At 49.9% G+C, this 15,023-nt stretch overlaps 1 protein-coding gene across 4 annotated transcripts; it reads right to left on the bottom strand.

The window, feature by feature from the left end:
• Positions 1–233: 233 nt before the first annotated feature.
• CD300LG (CD300 molecule like family member g) lies at positions 234–12,076 on the bottom strand. Of its 4 annotated transcripts, none has more exons than XM_053568414.1 (8): positions 12,033–12,076; positions 10,773–11,111; positions 8,345–8,446; positions 7,329–7,593; positions 6,388–6,500; positions 3,504–3,538; positions 1,806–1,931; positions 234–1,326 (listed from the first exon to the last, which is right to left on the bottom strand). In XM_053568414.1, the coding sequence occupies exons 1-8, from the start codon at positions 12,073–12,075 to the stop codon at positions 1,219–1,221; spliced, it is 1,131 nt and encodes a 376-aa protein (XP_053424389.1). In that variant the 5' UTR covers position 12,076; the 3' UTR covers positions 234–1,218. The 4 variants fall into 4 exon arrangements, 3 of the variants coding, with proteins under 3 accessions (XP_053424389.1, XP_053424390.1, XP_053424391.1); XM_053568415.1 differs by having other exon boundaries at positions 7,329–7,446; XM_053568416.1 differs by having other exon boundaries at positions 7,329–7,428.
• Between the last annotated feature and the right edge of the window lie 2,947 nt (positions 12,077–15,023).

Raw genomic sequence — 15,023 nt, 5'->3', positions numbered from 1 at the left:
GAGGTTGCTGTGAGCCGTGATGTCAAGGCATGCTACTGAGGGTGACAAAGTAGGACTCTGTCTCTCAAAAAAGAAAAAAAAAGAAAGAAAGAAAATTTTCAATGTGGACATATCCCTGGGCAAAGATTCACCACCCAATTATTTACAATAACAGAAATAGAAACAAATGAAATAGTCTGTGACAGAGAAATCAGTTAAATAACTTGAGGCACATTGATAGAATGGAATATTACGCAGCTCAGCTGATGAACATTTTATTTATAACAGGTTTGTGAAACATGGAGAAATGCTTATGATGGAATAATTGAGAAAAGCAAGATGCAAAATTGAACACACAAGACGATTACTCTGTTAAAAAAATAAACGCCAGAAAATTAATGTGGAGAAAAAAAGAGAAGGAAATACAAGATGAAATAATGATCATCTCTGCTGAGTGGTGAGAATATGGGTTGCTTTTGCCTCTTCTTTTCTTTGCTTCCCCATCTTTCTAAGTTTTGCATACTAAGCAGCCGTCATTTCACTTTTTAAATAAAATAGAAAAAGGAAAAAAAAACCCAGTAGTTCTGTTATCTACCCCCACCTCCCACCCCTTCTGTAGGGGGCTAGACTCAGGGTCACCTTCAGGTTTCTGCCCTGTTATCTCTCTGTTCCCTTTTAGATCCTCACTCAGCCACTTGGTTTCCTTTCCCAGCTATGACTACCCACTGGGAAGTGACCCCTCCCAGACAGAAAAGGAGCCAAGGTTTTCTCCACTATTTTTCCAAAGGTATGGCTGGGGAGTCTACCAAATGTTGACTCTAAGCTGAAGGGTCTGTGTATTTCACAGGGCTACTGGTCTTCAAACTTGAATGTGAGAATCACTGCAAGCACTCTTCAGATATGCAGAGTCCTGGGCTCAGACACAAGCTTGGACCAGGTGCACCGAGCCTTGCTGGCCTGGTGTGGATCTGGCTGCCGTGTGCCCTGCTCAGGCATGTGCGCATATGGGGAGGTCCCAGTCTCTGGATGCAAATGTGAGGCCACCACACCAGGCTCCAGAGCTGGTGTGGAAATGCTTCTAGGTCAGATGGGGGCATGCAGGAGGGCGGCCGGAGGTGCGTGGAGAAAGCCCTGGAGTCTGGGCAGGTGGACTCGGAGGCTGAGGCAAGAAGCTATGGGAATTGGTGTAGAACCAGCCATTCAGCTTCATGGCCACCTGGCCAGGAGGGCCTTCTGCAGCTATACAGAAATGAACTTGGAGAAGCCCAGCTCCTCCTCACACGTGTGGGGCATTGGGATCAAGTCCCCTTCGGGAGCCTGGGAAGTGGCTTCCTCTTCCTCTGTAGTCTGTAAAAACAATAGTGGGGGTTGGGAAGCAGAGCCCAGCTAGGGGTCGTCCCCAGCCAAGCCTCTGTCCATCTGCAGGGGCACAGGACCTAACAATGTCTCCTCCCCAGAACCCCCAGGCTTTCACTTGTGCTCCCCTGCACCCTCTATTCACCCCTCCCCTGGGAAGAATCTTCAAGGCCTCAGGCCAGGGTCTGGCCACAGCTGTGGGCATCCTGCCAACCCAGGGCTCTTTGTGCTGAGACTCCCAACAAGCTATTCAAGAATTTTATGGACTGGAAAAAAAGAGGATATGAGGCCAAGAACCCTGGCTTCCTGGGTGAAACGCCTCGGCTTTTGTCTACAGTGGGGTAGGTGGGCAGATGCAGGGGTGTAAACTTTGGGGAGTGGTTGCTAAGAAAGAGCCTCCCTGACGTTTTAACATTGTCAGAGGGGAGTCAGGTAAGATGGCCCCAGACCCCAGGCCCTTCTGTCCACACCTGGCTTAGGTACTGGATCTTTGTGTAGAGGCTGGCGGAGGGCTCGGGTCTGGCGAGGGGCCCAGTGGGCCCTGCAGGGTGGATCATAGCGTACTCTGGGTGTCGGCCATTCCCATTCCCCGGGGGCTGTAATAGAGACTCAGTCAGAACAGCGCATTCTTGGCAGCAGGGATGGTGAGCTGAGCACAAGCAAAAGGAGGGAAACATGGGAGGGGGAGGGCAAGGCAGGAGAGGTGCAGAGGGGAAGAACACTTAGCTCCCATGTGGGCCCTTTCAGGGGGTTCTGTTCCATCTTTCTTCCAACATCTTGCCCCCTAGAGCCCTTTTGCTCATTGGTCCCTTGCTATTTCCTGTCCCTTCCCAACTCAGTAGGGCCAGGGCCAGATGCCTTGGGCAGGAAAAACTCCAAGGCAGCCCTTCCTAGAGTAGGTGGAAACTGCATTGTGGGAAGACATAGCTGATACAGGCGCCCTTGGCCTCCCCATGACCAACCCCCACTCTGGAGTTGAGAGGGGTAAGCCCCAGGCCACAGGACACACAGCCAGAAGGTTGGGCTCTAGTGGTGGCCATTGTGACCCCCACCCATCCATCCACCTCCATGACTTTTCCCTCAGTCCCTTCTACCCGCTTTGGCCTTATTGAACTTCCTGATACAACAACAGCTGCTTCCTAAGGCACAGGCCAAGGTCCCATTCCCACAGCAGACCCTCCCTTGAGAGATCAGGCCTGAGTCTTTTGTCCTCACTGGCGCCAGGAAAGAAGGTAATGGTAGCCCCCCTTTCTTGCCCTCATATTTAAGGGAATCAGAGTGTAGGCATCTAGGTAAACAGATGAGGAGGGAGGGGCTGGGCAAGGCGGGAGGTTGGGGCTGCGCTGTGATGCTGCAGGTCCGTTTGTGGGGATGCTGGCATGGGAAGGCATGGTCTCCTCTTGCAGAGCAGTCTTAGGGCAAATTCCCTGCTCCAGAAAGATGGGAACTGGGACCTCCATTCCCTCTGCCCCCTGGTCCCCTTGGCAGCCATTCCACCTCCATCTCAGAGCCAAGGAAGACTCAGAGAAAATATCAGGGTATTCTGGAAAGAGAAGAACAGGGACTTGAGAAATCTGGGTCCTGTGTGACCTTCGGCAATAACATAATTCTCTCTCTGGGCCTCAGTTTCATCTTTTTGCTTTTTGCAAAAGCACTAGAAACTACTAGCATCTGTATTGTCATACTCCAGAGTACTGCCAGAGTCCCTGGGCCCACTTCTATAGGGCTCAGCTGGGACTGGGGCCTGGGACAGCTATCTGATCCCCGAGTGTTCTGGAAAGGTTTGCTCCAACTAAGAGACAGGCTGGATTAGGTGATCTGAAAAGCTTCCTTGGGATCCGTTCTGATGTTCTGATTCTAAAGGAGGCGGGAGAGTAGGAAGCAGGTACCTGGGGGAGGGATGCTCACATGTGCACACCCTGCCTGCACCTGGTGGCAAATCACAGAGAGTGTGGGGGGGGGAGGGCACTCCATCTGGCTCACACCTGAAAGGCTGATCTCGGGGCTCACACACATTCCTCCAGGCTGGGGAGCAAGCCTGCCTCTAGGTCAGACATGGAGGACCAGGTAGACACAGAGGCAGGCCCAGGAGTCTGGACTTCTGGCCCCTGGGGGTTTTGAGCTTGGGCTTTGGTGGCTTCCATTCTTACCATGTGTGAGAGGTAGACCTTCTCATTCTTCTGTGTCTTGGCGGCCAGTTGAGCTGAGAGAGACATAGAAGGAGCACCTTGAAGCTAGGAGTAGCCAGGAATAGCCTGCAGCTGCTCCCAGAGAGGTGGACTGGCCTTTCTGCACCTGGGACCAGGGTCTTCCCAGAAGGAGCTGGCAGGCAGGTTGGACAGAGGAGCCCCTTTCAGCTCAGTATGTGGAGATCACCTGGCAAGGGCCTGAAACTGGCTGGGGAAATAAATCTGTGTGCTAAGGTTGTCACTTCTCAAACCTTTTTTTCTTTTCTTTTGAGACAGAGTCTTGCTTTGTCACCCATGGTAGAGTGCTGTGTCATCACAGCTCACAGCAACCTCAAACTCTTTTGGGCTTAAACGATTTTCTTGCCTCAGCCTCCCAAGTAGCTGGGACTACAGGCGCCTGCCACAACGTCTGGCTATATTTTTGTTGCAGTTGTCATTGTTGTTTAGCTGGACTGAGCTGGGCTCAAACCTGCCAGCCTCAGTGCATGTGGCTGGCGCCGTAACCACTGTGGTACATATGGGCGCTGAGCCTGCTTCTCAAATCTTAATGTGCATACAGGATCCCCTGGGAATTTTGTGACAATGCAGAGTCTGACTCAGTAGGTTGGGCTGGGGCCTGAGAGTCTGCATTTCTAATAGGCAACCAGGGGACCACAGTTTGAGAGGCAAGGTGCTAAGCAGCTCTGAGGTTGTCACTAGGAATGGCCCCATCCTTTGTGCTCCCTCCTGAACTTCTCGTAGGGATCCTGGGCAGATAGGTAAAGCTGACGTCTCATTCCTTTTTTTTGAGACAGAGTCTCAAGCTGTCACCCTGGGTAGAGGGCTGTGGCATCACAGCTCACAGCAACCTCCAGCTCTTGGGTTTAAGCAATTTTCTTGCCTCTGTCTCCCAAGTAGCTGGGACTACAGGCACCCACCACAATGCCTGGCTATTTTTTTTGATGCTGTTGTCATTGTTGTTTTAGCTGGCCTGGGCCGGGTTCAAACCCGCCAGCCTTGGTGTATGTGGCCAGCGCCCTGACCACTGAGCTACGGGTGCCGCCCTGACATCTCATTCTTGTGGTTACTCAGGGAGGAGACAGGAAGCAGCCCCAGGACCCCCTACCCTACCCCCAGCAACTTTCAGGGACGACGTGCAGACACTTTCCTGACACCCTCACCACCTAGTTGTGCAAACACAGGGCAAGCTGCTTAACCACTCTGTGCCTCAGTTTCCTCCCCTGTAAATGGGTGTACTCTGCAGTGCTGTGAGATTAAAGGAAATAAGAGGTGATTAGCAACAAGAGCTGCAGACACTGCCTGGCACAGGTAACTCTCAGCACTGTTACTTCAGTTAATTCTTTTAATCTGTGCCATCCAGCACCAGAGCCATAAGTCACATCTGGCCTTTTGACTACTTCAAATTACTTTGGGTTCTGATGACTCAGTATGCAAAAAACGGATGTGAAATATGTATTATTAATATTTTTATACTAATTACATGTTGAAATGATGTTTTGCATATATTGTTAAAGAAACTATCAATATATTATTAAAATTAATGTCATTACTTTTTTATATGCTACTAGAAAACTTATTTATGTAATATTTATTTATTATTTTTTGAGACAGAGTCTCACTATGTCGCCCTCGGTAGAGTGCCAGTGTGTCACAGCTCACAGCAACTTCAAACTCTTGGGGTTAAGCCATGAGCCTTAAGTGATGAGCTCTCTTGCCTCCGCCTACCAAGTAGCTGGGCCACAGGTGCCTGCCAGGCTATTTTTTTGTTGTTGTTACAGTTGTCATTGCTGTTTAGCTGGCCCAGGTCGGGCTGGCGCCGTACCACTGTGCTATGGGTGTTGAGCCATCGTATTTATTTTTTTATTTCATTTTTTTTGGTGGGGGAGATAAGGTCTCACTTTATTGTTCAGGCTAGAGTGCAGTGGCATCATCATAGCTCACTGTAGCCTCAAACTCCTGAGCTGAAGCGATCCTCCTGCCTCAGCCTCCTGAGTAGCTGTGACTACAGGTATGTGCCACTACACCCAACTACTTTTTTCATTTTTTGGAGAGATGGTATCTCACTATTACCCAGCTGGTCTTAAACTCTTGGGCTTAAGCTATCCTCCTCCCTCAGCCTCCCAAAGTGCTAGGATTGCAGGCATGAGCCACCATATCCACTCATACTACAGCATTTTAAATTACATATGTGGCTTGTGTGCTATTTCCATTTGGTGTATATCTATGATTTAAGGAAACTGAGGCTCAAGGAAATTAGGTGACTTGCCTGAGGTCACAGCTAACGGGTGACAGAGCAGGAATTTGAAGCAAGCCTAGGAAAGGGACTGAGCACCTTCAGAGCCCCAGTGGCAGGAATGGGGCCACGTGTCTATCTTGCTCAGGTTTAAGTGCTCGGTCCTGCATTTCCCCTGGCAGTCAGTCCCCACACAGGAGCTGGCTCTGCACAAACAGGACATGGATTCACTGGGAGGATAGGGAGGGAAGCGACTGATGGGCTTGGATAGACAGGAAGAAGCTGAGAACCCTTCATGCTCTCACTTCCCTATCTGAGTTGCTTCTTCCTAAGGTTGACGGCCTCAGTTTCCTCAGCAGAGAAGAGCAGGGTTCCTAACGCCCATCTCAGTGGCCTCCACTCACCTGCCCTTGCTCGCCTACCTCCACCTCTCCACCCACCTGCCCTTGTTCTTTTTTTTATTTTTGGCCGGGGCTGGGTTTGAACCCGCCACCTCTGGCATATGGGACCAGCGCCCTACTCCTTGAGCCACAGGCACCACCCCCTGCCCTTGTTCACTTGCTTCCCGCCGTCCACTCACTGGCCCTTGCTTGCCTGCCTCCCACCCTCTGCCCACCTGCCCTTGGTTACCTTTCTTTCTCCAGCGGAGAGCACGGCTTCCCAGGGCGATCAGGCCTGTGGCCAGCAGAAGGGTAAACAACACCAGGACTGGGGCCAACATGCGGACCATTGGGATGGACACCCTGGGGGCAAGATGCAAGAACCTAGTGGCTGTCACCAGATAAGCCAGAGTTTATATCCTTAGGGGTACCAGGCATGGGTCAAGAAAGCCACCTCTAGAGACTAACACTTGAAGAGATTAAGCACAGAGGTTTGGGAAGCTCTCCATGGCCTATATGGGGGTTGGCATCACTGGCACTGGCAGGCAGGGCAACATGGCATTCGTCTGAGTCCAGCCATGTCCCTTGTCTCTCCTGGGAGATCAGAGGGTGCAGGGCCCCAATGTCTGGTCAACCCTGATTGGTGTGGAAGAGCCTCTTCCCCACATTGCTGACTGTCCAGCATTGGCGTTGCTTTCTGCTGGGTCTGCACAGGCTGGCGGTGACCTGGATGTCAGTAACAGAGTGCAGTTTTAACCCCCAAGAGCTAATCCTTCAGGCTGGGACTCCAGTTGGGTAAGAAAAAAATATTCTTTCCTTTGGATTCCATCTTTTTGTGCTGGACACAGGGCTCAGTGCAAAATGTATAGGCAAAAGCTACTGAACTCAGTGGCTATCCCTTAGGGTGGGGCAGGGAGTGAGGTGGGAACTGTGGCCTTTGTGGACCTTGTCCTTGAGCGGATTCACACCCAGGGCAGTTGGGCTGCTGGTTCCTGTGGTGCATGTCATCCACTGCTCAAGGGCCCTATGTGTGGTGAATGGGGGCTGAAATCGGCCCTCTGTGCGGCAGGCTGTGGCCATGACAAGAGGATGTGTTTGCTTGGAAGGAGGAGTGTTGTGTTCTTATTTGCTCAAAGATATCCTGTGGTTGAGTGATGGCCTGAAAGGTGACCTTATTTGCTTGGGGCTCACCTGGGCTTGGATCTACTGCTGCTGGGAACAGGATGGGTGCCCTTTGCCGAGACGGAGTTCAGCTGTGTTGTTGGGTAGGAGCTCTCTGCATGAGAAGTCCCTGCGTGAGTAGAGGTCCCTGTGTGAGGAGAGGTCACTGTGCGAGGAGAGGTCACTGCGCGAGGAGAGGTCCCTGCATACGGAGAGGTCCCTGTGTGCCTGTACAGGGAGGTCCCTGTCTTCCCCTGCTTGGCTGTGGTGATTGTTGGGTAGAGACCAGGAGAAGCTACAATTCCAAAAACAATGGCTCAGCACCTCCCTGACCCTTGAGTCCCAGCATCCCCAGACCGCTGACCTCTGAACCCTGACCATAGCCTCCCCAGGACCAATTTATCAGGACATCCCCAGATAAAGGACAACTCAGTAAGCAAACAGGCCCAGATGAAGCCATTTGGAGAAACAGATCATATGTCAGGCACACGCCACACCTGTGCATAGTGCTCAGTCTTTTTGTGCCCGTGGCCTGTCCCCTCTGTGGAGAGGTATGATCACATCTCACCCCCACATCCATGACCCATTCCAGTGACCACTCAGTAGATGCCTTCTTGCCCTCCTCCTACAGTCCTGGCCAACTGTCATGTCCTCCCTCACCAGAAGGGCAGGTCCTCCTGTTCCCTCCTGTTACCATCGATGCCTATTCCCCCCTCTCCCATGCTCCTTCAACAGCCATGGGGACAGGCAGGGCAGGGTGGCAGGGATGAGTCTCGAGACCAGTGCCAAACGCTGGCTTTCTAGCTTGCCCCCTAGACTGTGGATGGAGCAGACAAAACATGAGCTTTGGAGTCAGGTGTGACCACTTCTGGGCTCTGCTGCTGCCCAGGTGACTTTGAGCAAATGACCTAACCCAGCTGAGCCTCCAATTCCATAGCTGGACAATCCAGCTGCCAGGCATAAAACACAGTGGCTGGACCAGGTAGGCTCTCATTGGACGTTTCCATAAATAGGGTGGAGGAGAAACAGAAGACCCATTCACTCACTCAATCCTGGGGGCTGGGTTTGCCAAACTTTTGCCTTGGGCTGCAGGCTTCTTGAAGCAAGAGGCTGGTAGGAGGGAGAAGGGGAGGGAGGACAGCAGGGCCCTAGAGGAAAGGGAGAGGGTGTTCTCAGGGGCTGTGCGAATCACTGTTCTGAACCTTGCTTTTCCTTCCTTGGGAGGAGCCAGCAGCTTTCCCACCCCTGATTTCAGCACAGAGCACCATCATCTTCTCACCTCTGATAACCAGGAGCCACGGGGCAGATCCCAGCTGATCCAGGGTCTTCTCTTCCTACGGCCCCCTTGACCTCCCACTTAGCTCAGACCCTCAGCTCCTGCCCCCACCTCTCAGACTGTTCCTTCCATTTCTCCCATCATGCTGGTGCCAGTTTGTCTCTAAAGTCCATGTCTTATCCCATCACTCCCTGCTTCAGAACAGTTGGTGGCTCCCATTGCCTGCATGCCCAAGTTCAAACTTTTTAGCAGGACTTTCAAAGCCTTTAAAACTCAGACTTCAAAGCACCTTGTCAGCCTCACCACTCTCCCTATCCATGCTCCAGCCATACAGCATTGCCCTCTATTCCCTATTAAGTGAGCCTCCTACCTCCATGCCTTCGACATGCTGTTCCTCTGTGTGTGACACCTTTCCCTTCCATCTCTGCCTAACATACTTCTGGCCTTTAGCACTAGCTCGAAAGTCAACTTCTCCATAATCTCTTCCCCAGAGGAGCAAGTCCCTCTCTCCTTTGAGCACACAGTGGTGAGTACCCCTTATCCAAAATACTTAGGCTCACACATGATGTGGATTTTAAATTTTGTTTTGGTTTTGAAATATTTGCTTTGTATTTGCTGGTTTAACAACCCTGATCCAGAAGTCTGATGTCTGAAATACTCAAATGGGCCTTTCCTTGAGCATCACGTTGGTGTTCAGCATTTTGGATTTGTGGATTAAGGATACTCAATCTAGAATACTATGTCAGTTTATCCTTGGATTTTTCTAAGTAGGTGATCAAATCTTTTGCAAATAAAGAGTATTTATCTTTCCTTTTCTAATACTTATACTTCTTTATCTTGTTGTATTTCACTGCCTATGGCCTCCAGGGGAAGATGAATAAGAGAAATCATAATGGGAAAATTTGTCTTGCTCTGACCTTCCCAGAAATTCTTCTAATGTTGCACTACACACAGCGGTGTGCTGGAGATGGCTCACACTGGTTCATGAGAGCAAATGGTTAACTTTTTAGGAGTCTCATGAGACAGCTGTTAAATTGTCGCTGCCTGGAAATTGGCCAGGGCAGGAGCATTTACACCGTAGAAATTGGCAAACACTATACATTAGAGCATCCTCACCTTTTGCTAAACATTTACCAACACACCTCTACCATGAGTCTTCTTTATTTTCAATATCTCGACTGTCATCAGAGTTCAGTAAGAGCTGACACAAGGGGATAATGCATATATCATATATGAATAAATCACTATAAATGAAGCTAAATATAAAATAAAGGAGAGCCTCAAATATAGGTAAAATTGATCATAACTAGGTAAAAATGACACATTTGATTCTACTGTTATTGTTTGGTGAATTTAACTCTGTTTTCCTGATTAAAATGAAGACCCATGATAATGGGGATCTGGCAGCATGGATGGGCCTGGGTTGGGATAAGTTCATGAGCAGACACCAATGCCAGCAAAGACCTGCATTTGAATACTGGCTCCACCAATTCCTGCCATGACACCTTGGGCAAATCATTTAGTCTCTCAAAGCCTCAGTTCCCATCTGTGAAATGGAGCTACAAAAACCTATCTTGCCCTCGCTAACCAGCAGCTGGGGCTCCCACTCCCCTGGGTTCTGCCTGGCTTCTTTCTCCTTAGCTCAGTAGGTCCAGGTGTGGTTCTGGGCACTCAGAGAGGTTCTTCATCCCCTGCCCACAGTGCTGCTGAGTTCAACAAACCTCTCCTTAAGGCATCCTACCCAGTAGCTGGTTCTCAGGCACCCCAGCACCTGTCCCCGGACTTCAAGATCTGTGGAAAAGATGGCCAAGAAGGGGAGTGAGGCAACAAGCCGGGTGAAGCCAGCATTGGCCAGGGCTTAGGTGAGGTTGCAGGCTGGATAGGGGTGTAGGTTGGCCCAGTCTCAGAGGGCTTTAGCAATATGTCTCACACCAAGCAGTGAGTCATCTTTATTCCCCCAGATGTCCATCTTGTCCCAACCCATGGCACTCTCCCTCCAGCACATCTGGGCGGAGAGAAAAGGCCCTGAGCATAGTCCTGGAGACATCTGTGCCCAGACATTGCGGCATACTTGACCCACAGGATACTGTGTCATCAAGATGCCTCAGAGGTAAGTACCAAGATTAGGTCTGACGGCCCCGCCCTCTTCCCCCTGCACCGTCTGGTCCGCAGCCAGGGGAAGGAGAGACACTTGTTACCTGAAGAGACTAACAGGGACATCAGGACAGCCTCATCGCGGCCCACTTTTTCTACCCCACACCAGTACTTCCCGGCGTCTTGCAGGGTGAGGTCCCGCAGGGTGACGGTGAACACTAGCTCTTGGGGGCTGTCGCGGATGGACACTCTGCCCTGCGTTGTCTCCTGGCCTTTTCCTGCGTAGATGGTGCTGGAGCAGCGGTAGAACAAGATCCCGACCTCGCGGCACCAATACTTCCTGCGGCCCTTCAGCTCTTCGCTGTAGGTGCACTGCAGTGTCACTGTGCCGCCTTCAAATCCTCTGATCTCCTTCGGACCCTGCAGGGCTTTCTGACCTGAAACTACAGCAGGAGTGGAGGGTGGAATTCCCAGGATCCAAGTACCAGGGTATGGACCAGAAACTTCCATTGTACTGGGAGGAAGGCAGGCTTTCCTTTGTCATCTCTTCTGGGGACATCCCTGTAAGAGCCAGTATTCTCCTTCCTCTCCCGCAGACTTTGGGGCAGGGCTGTTGCTGTTTCCCTAACCCTGGCACATTGGAAAATTGAGGTGGGTGGCCCAGGGTAAGGGAGGAGTGGCGGGAGCTCTAGATTCAGGCAGCCTGGAGCTTGAATCTTAGCACTGCACAGCTGTGTGACCCTGGGGGAAAACATTCGCCCTTTCGGGACTTCTAAGTTTTTCTCATCTATAGATGATAATGATGCCCTATTTCATTGAATTTAAGAGCTGTCACAAGTAAAAATAGGATTTGATGTGCCACTGGGAAACACCAGGGCCAAATGAACAACTGACATCAGTTAAAACACGCATCCTGATTTCAAGTGTTAAAAGGTAAAGGAAGAGGTTCAGTAAATGTTTGCTGAGTTTAGCAGGGCAACCAGATGGCGGTGTCTTGTCTGACTGCAGGCTTGGTGCAGGTTAAGGAAATGAAGATCAGAGAGGTTAAGCTACTCTTCACAGCCACACAACCACAGGTCAGGGAGAAAATCTGGCTCTGGGTTCCAGAAACGGCAAGTGTGATCCCTTCTGAGACCTAAGCAGGCTGAGGATAGGTGGGGTGGGGCAAAGCCTGGAAAGACCAGGCAGCTGGACATGGTCACAGCTACATGCATGTTTTGTGGGGAGGGGGGGGGGAGGAAATGTTGGTTTAGGAGGCCCTTCCTCTGCAGACCCATAGATGAGGTTGGGCATGTACCCCTGTTGGGCCTGTACCCAGGTTGGGCCTGTACCCCTCACCCCCATGACAGCCTTCCCCATCTCACCTGGGAGCACCAGGCAGCCCCACAGCAGGAGAAGAGGCCACATCTTGGGCCAGGGAGTGTGAGCTCCTCTTCCAGCCACTCAGGGTTTTAACTTCCTCCAGGAGCAGATCAGGAGGAGGAAAGGAAGTGGGGGGTGGGGGATGCGAGTAACCCTGGTGCATGCTCCGGATGGGCCTCTGCCCTACTTAGGGCTCAGGGGCCCCAGCACAGTTGTTGCCTTCCCCTCCTTCTCCCAAACTCTGCCCCTTCCAGGGAGACTTAACCAGTGGTCCCAGCACCCCAAGGGCTTAGTAAATAGAATTCAGAAAATTTGTGAGAGAAATTGGGAAGGTAGAAATTGGCTGGGAAAAGGAAGCAAGGTAAGAAATTGGGAAGGTAGAAATTGTGAGGTAGAATTTGGCTGGGAAAAAATGACAAATGGATTTTCACAAGCCTCTGGTATTTTGCTTTTCTATTAGGAGTGAAGTGCTAGATGTACCACACCACAGATTTGAATCCTTATCAAAGGGCTGAAACAAACACCCACGCTAGAGGGAGCCCTGACACATTGTTTTCCAAAATACCTTTTTCTCTTAGTTTTTCTTTCTTTCTTTCTCTTTCTTTCTTTCCTTCTTCCTTCCTTCCTTCCCTTCCTTCCTTCCTTCCTTCCTTCCTTCCTTCCTTCCTTCCTTCCTTCCTTCCTTCCTTCCTTCCTTCCTTCCTTCCTTCCTTCCTTCCTTCCTTCTTTCTCTCTCTCTCTCTCCTTCCTTCCTCTCTCTCTCTCTCTCTCTCCCTCCTTCCCTCCCTCCCTTCCTTCCTACCCTCTGTCTCTTTTCCTTCCTTCCTTTTCTTTCTTATTACAAAGTAATACAAGTTGTAAGCAAAATTTTACACCGTGCAGAAATATAAAAAGCCTGGTATGGTGGCTTACCCCTGTGGTCACAGCTAGTTAAGAGGCTGAGGTGGGAGGATCGCTTGAGGCCAGGAGTTTGGGACCAACTGGGTTTAGAGACCACCCTTCTCTAAAAAAGTACAGTAAGAATTGAGAATGTTTCCTGTAATTCCCTTTCAGCCTTAGAAAATCATTGTTAATATTTTGGTATATATTCTTCCAAATGTAAAGTTGGAATTTTACCCACTTGGGGACAGGTTAATATTTAAAACATTAATTAACTCAGTGTTTCTGGAAAGAGAGATTGTGTGTGTGTGTGTGTGTGAGAGAGAGAGAGAGAGAGAGAGAGAGAGAGATTCTGGTAATGTGGGGGATGTGTTTTGGTTTCACAATGATGGGGGGGGCACTTTAATGGGCAGGAAGAGCCATTCACCTTGGTACAAACCCTTGTTACCATGATCTCAGTCTGTTCTTTTTATATGTACAGACTACAAAAGTAATTGTTTTTGCAGTTTAAAAAACCTCACAGATTAAAATAATACCTATTGTAGCATTTGATAGTATATCTCTGCTCTTTTATTTATTTTTGTCCTTATACAGAATAATTTACAATCTTCTACTTTTCTTAAATCCTAACTTATTTATCATAATATGAGTGGGGACAGGCTTTTGGCACTTCGTTATGTTTTCTAGTGTCATGGGGCCTGAGCATTGACATATTGAAATATGTGTTATTTCGTTATAAATTGGTTTCCTTTTGTTTTTCTCCACAGTATAGCTTATGCATGATATTGTGATTAAAAAAAATTAAATGCCTGAGAAGCCATGTTATTTATGATTGCCATTTCAGGAGAGTAAGGGAGGTATAACTAAATGTTTATTTATATAAAGAGGGTATTGAGTCTAATGGGAAAGTCCTCCCCCTGCACCTGACCAGCCCCACACCCAGCCCAGGGGCCAGGCTTAAGAACACCATTGGAAACAGATCTGTAGAGCCCAGAAGTGGAGAGTTGAGGAGGAGGAATAATTGAGGTGCTGGTGTGGGCCTTGCACCTGGTCTTACCCTCAGGCCATTCCCTGGGGTGGATGGGGGCCAATGGAGGGACTGCCCTGGTGGGTTTAGGGTTCTGGAGGAGAGGACCCTAGTAGTTTGCTTCTCATCCAGATCACAGTGCCTGGGAAGATCAACTGGGCAGAAGGACTCGTGGGCTGGAGGGCTAGTGGCAGTCTCATCACATCCTTGTGAAGGACTCTTTGTGTCCCAGAGAGGGTCAGCAGTGCCTGGAGACATAATGGCAGGGATGAGGTGACCCAGCTGCTTGGTTTTCAATGCTCATCTTGGTCCAATTCATCTGTCATTTGGACTTCTTGGACTATGTCACTTCAGCTGGTCTGAGATCGGAATTTGTTCCCCTTAGAGCAAGGTTTCTCACCCTCAGCACTATTGACATTTGGGGTCAGATAATTCTCTGTCGCTGGGGACTGTCTTCAGCTTTATACAATGTTTAGCAGCATCTCCAGCCGCTGCCTGTTAGAACAGTAATCTCTCGCCCCAGTTGTGACAATCTAAAACGTCTCTAGACTGTTGTCAAATGTCGTTCTGGGAGGCAAAAATAATCTAGATTGAAAACTACTGCCTTAGATGATGAATACACAGAACAAAAAAGTGTACTTTTGTGTAAGTTGTGTTGTTGCAGGGATAGTAACAAGGGTTTGGGTATAGGAGAGCGGGCTTCCTAATACCGAACCCCGGAATTAGGTAGGCTTCATGCAGTCATAGGGAGTGCTGAAAAGCTGCACCCTTCCCCCACCCTGGGGTTAGGGCCCTTCCTGTAACAATCAAGGATCAAGGTAAGGTGTGGAGCAGCCATTCAGAACACATACTCTCTGAAGGAGGGCCAGCTCCCCAGGGAAAGGGAGGGACAGTGCTGGGTGACACACGTCTCATTTCTCCTTCCACATTCATCAATCAAATCAACGTGTAGAGACAGACCAAGACTGTTATACCAGTGGAGCTCTCTCCTCATGGAAGGAGACATCAGGATGAGGGGAGATGTGTCCTCAGCAAAGATGGGTGGGCCACAACATGAGGAGATTTAGATCCCTGAGCCCCCAGTTGG

Source organism: Nycticebus coucang, chromosome 18, assembly GCF_027406575.1.
Source record: "Nycticebus coucang isolate mNycCou1 chromosome 18, mNycCou1.pri, whole genome shotgun sequence".
Taxonomy (NCBI): Eukaryota; Metazoa; Chordata; class Mammalia; order Primates; family Lorisidae; genus Nycticebus; species Nycticebus coucang.
This window is presented reverse-complemented; position numbering and strand designations above follow the sequence as displayed.

What these genes read in the sequence shown, in the direction of transcription:
- CD300LG (XM_053568414.1), bottom strand. Translation starts at nt 12,075, where the DNA reads ATGTGGCCTCTTCTCCTGCTGTGGGGCTGCCTGGTGCTCCCAG. An exon ending in GGGCTGCCTGGTGCTCCCAG is followed by an intron (nt 11,112 to 12,032) that starts GTGAGATGGGGA and finishes CTCCTGCTGTAG; the next exon opens with TTTCAGGTCAGAAAGCCCTG. An exon ending in AGCAGTAGATCCAAGCCCAG is followed by an intron (nt 6,501 to 7,328) that starts GTGAGCCCCAAG and finishes TCTTGCCCCCAG; the next exon opens with GGTGTCCATCCCAATGGTCC.